Raw genomic sequence first — 3,260 nt, 5'->3', positions numbered from 1 at the left:
GGGGCCTTTGATGTCCACATCTGGCACTTTCATTTCACCTTCTATCTTGGGCACAGACACATCCACATCTCCTTTGACTTTGGGGCCTTTCAAGTTTAAGTCCACATCAGGCATGGAGATCTTGGGGCCCTTGAAGTGCATCTCAGGCATCTTGAACTTGGGACCCTTGAGCTTTCCTTCAGGCCCCTCAAGGCTCACATCTGGGGCTTCAATGTCCACCTTTGGCCCAGAGACGTCAATGTCAGCCTTGGGCAGGTTCACATCCACATCTGGGCCCTGGCCTTTGAAGCTGGGCATGCTGAATTTAGGCATTTTCATCTTGGGCATCTTCAGACTCCAGTCTGCACCCTGAACTTCCACATCTGGTGCTTTAACATCTAATTTGGGGCCTTTGATGTCCACCTCTGGAGCTTTCATCTCACCTTCTATTTTTGGTGCAGACACATCAAGACTGCCTTTCATTTTTGGTCCTTTAAGATCCATGTCAACATCTGGCAGGGTCATCTTAGGAGCTCTGAAGTGCATCTCAGGCATCTTAAACTTGGGGCCTTTCAACTTTCCTTCTGGCCCTTCAAGGCTCAGATCTGGAGCATTGATATCTACCTTTGGTGCAGAAATGTCAAGATCCACCTTGGGCAGATTCATATCCAATTCTGGGCCCTCTCCTTTAAGGCTGGGCATGGTGAATTTGGGCATCTTCATCTTTGGCATCTTCAGGTTCCAGTCGGGACCGTGAACTTCAACATCTGGTGCACTGAGGTCTACTTTGGGCCCCTTCAGGTCCCCTTCCAGCTTTGGCACTGTAACATCATATTCTCCCTTTACCTTGGGACCTTTCACATGCAAATCTACATCAGGCATGGAGATCTTGGGGGCCTTGATATTCATCTCTGGCATCCTAAACTTGTGACCCTTTAGCTTTCCTTCAGGTCCTTCAATATTCACATCTGGACCTTCAACATCCACCTTGGGTTCAGCAATATCAATGTCAGTCTTGGGCAGGTTCACATCCACTTCTGGGCCCTCTCCTTTGAAGCCGGGCATGCTGAACTTGGGCATTTTCATCTTGGGCATCTTCAGGTGCCAGTCTGGGCCATGAACATCCACATCTGGAGCATCAATGTCCACTTTGGCACTCTTAAGTTCAACATCAGGAACTTTAATCTCACCTTCAACCTTTGGCACTGTGACATCATATTCTCCTTTTACACTAGGGCCTTTTAAGTGTAAGTCCACATCTGGTATGGAAATCTTTGGTGCTTTGATATTCATCTCAGGCATCTTAAACTTGGGTCCTTTCAGTTTCCCCTCTAGTCCCTCAATACTCACATCTGGAGCACTGACATCTACCTTGGGCCCAGAAATGTCCACATCAGGCTTAGGCAGGTTTACATTGACTTCAGGGCCCTCTGCTTTGAACCCTGGAACAGTGAACTTGGGCATTTTCATCTTGGGCATCTTCAGGTGCCAGTCTGGGCCCTGGACATCCACATCTGGGACATCGATGTCCACTGTGGGGCCTTTCAGCTCTCCTTCAAGTTTTGGTGCTGTTACATCATACTCTCCTTTTACTTTTGGGCCTTGCACATGAAAATCCACATCAGGCATGGAGAGCTTTGGTGTCTTGACACTCACTTCAGGCAGCTGAACATCAGGGCCTTTAACGTTGGCTGCCAGGCCCCCGATATTGACATTTGGGGCATCCACATTGACCTTGGGCCCTGAAATACTGACATCACCTTTGGGGAGACTCACATCTACATCTGGCCCTTCCCCTTTGACTCCTGGAGTGCTGAACTTGGGCATTTTCATCTTGGGCATTTTCAGATTCCAGTCCGGACCCTGAACTTCCACATCTGGGGCACTCACATCCACTTTGGGGCCTTTGACATCAACTTCAGGGACACTGACTTTCCCCTCTACTTTTGGAAGCATAACATCAACACCCCCTTTCACTTTTGGTGCAGCCACGTTCAAGTCTACATCTGCCATAGAGATCCTGCAGGTTCCTGCTTGCCCAGAAGGACCACTAAGTTTGGGGCCAGTCACGGTTCCCTCTAGGCTGGGTGTCTCTATGTCCACTTTGGCACCTTTAACTGCCACTTGAGGGCCTTTAACGTCACCTTGCACCCCAGGAGCAGAAACCTTAATGTCTCCTTTCAGTTTAGAGGACCCAAGGCTCAGATCCACATCCTGCATGGAGATTTTAGGTTTCTGAATAGTCACTTCAGGAGCCTTGATTTTAGGACCCTTCAACTTCCCTTCCAGATCCCCAGAAGCAACCTCAAGCAGGTCGACATTCCCAGAGACCCCAGGAAGCGTCACTTCACCTGTGGGCAGTGTCACATCAATGCTAGGCGTGTCTCCCTTAGAACCTGATACAGAGAACTGGGGGGCCTTCACCTTGGGCACATTCACTTTGCCCCCAGGCCCATGAATGTCAATGTCAGGAGCCTGAACTTCCACCCTGGAGCCAGAGATGCTGCCCTCAGTTTGGGGCACAGAGATGTCCACCCCTAAACTCCCCTGTGGCTTGGCACCTTTCAGGCCTAGAGCACCCTCAACGGATGGCCCAGTGATCTGGGGGCCCTTCAACTTCCCCTCAAGCCCCTCAGTATTGGCAGAGGGAGCACTGACTTCGGGCTGAGGGGTCTGGATGCTTCCAGCAACGGTCAAGCCTGGTTTGCCACCTTTGTGCCCCACGGAGAGTCCAGGGGGGGAAATGCTCAACCCTGCCTCGGGGGCCTGGCCCTCAGGCCCTACTGAGACACCAAATTTTGGCACCTTCATGGTGGGAAATTTAATTTTCCCGTCAAGAGATGGGCCCTGCCCCTCTACGGCCATGCCCCCAAGAAAGGACGAAACGTCCACCCCTGGGACTTGGATCCCTCCTTTGCTACCCAAGTCCAAGCCCTTGGCATTGACACTGACACCCGGGCTTCCCACCTTTACCCCAGGCACGGTGACCTGGACCTTCGAGTGGCCAGCCCCTGGCAACTCTGGGCCTGCAGTGGAAATGGACCCTGCTCGGATGTCCACGGTGGAGCCTGTGGTGGGAGACCCAGCCCCTGAGCCCGAGGGCAGTCTGATCACTGTCTTCCCAGGCTGGGTCTCCACATCCACAGTGGAGATTTCGGTCAATTCGTGCCGTGGGATCTTGATCTTGAACTCTGGGCTGCTGATGTCAATGTCCTTGGCGCCTTCACGGCTTGTTACATCCACAGGGTAGGCTGTGCACCTCCCGGGCACAGTGGTGGTGC

At 52.0% G+C, this 3,260-nt stretch overlaps 1 protein-coding gene across 1 annotated transcript in view; it reads right to left on the bottom strand.

Moving 5' to 3' along the window:
* Nucleotides 1-3,260, bottom strand: part of AHNAK (AHNAK nucleoprotein) — a 29,447-nt gene that overhangs the window by 13,251 nt on the left and 12,936 nt on the right. The window contains 1 exon segment of the mRNA XM_010854057.1: nucleotides 1-3,242. Within this exon segment, the coding sequence (XP_010852359.1) occupies nucleotides 1-3,242 (3,242 nt within the window).

This window comes from Bison bison, unplaced genomic scaffold (genome assembly GCF_000754665.1).
Source record: "Bison bison bison isolate TAMUID 2011002044 unplaced genomic scaffold, Bison_UMD1.0 scf7180017864334, whole genome shotgun sequence".
Lineage (NCBI taxonomy): Eukaryota > Metazoa > Chordata > Mammalia > Artiodactyla > Bovidae > Bison > Bison bison.
The sequence above is the reverse complement of the archived record's forward strand: the minus strand, read 5'-3'. Positions and strand labels throughout refer to the sequence as shown.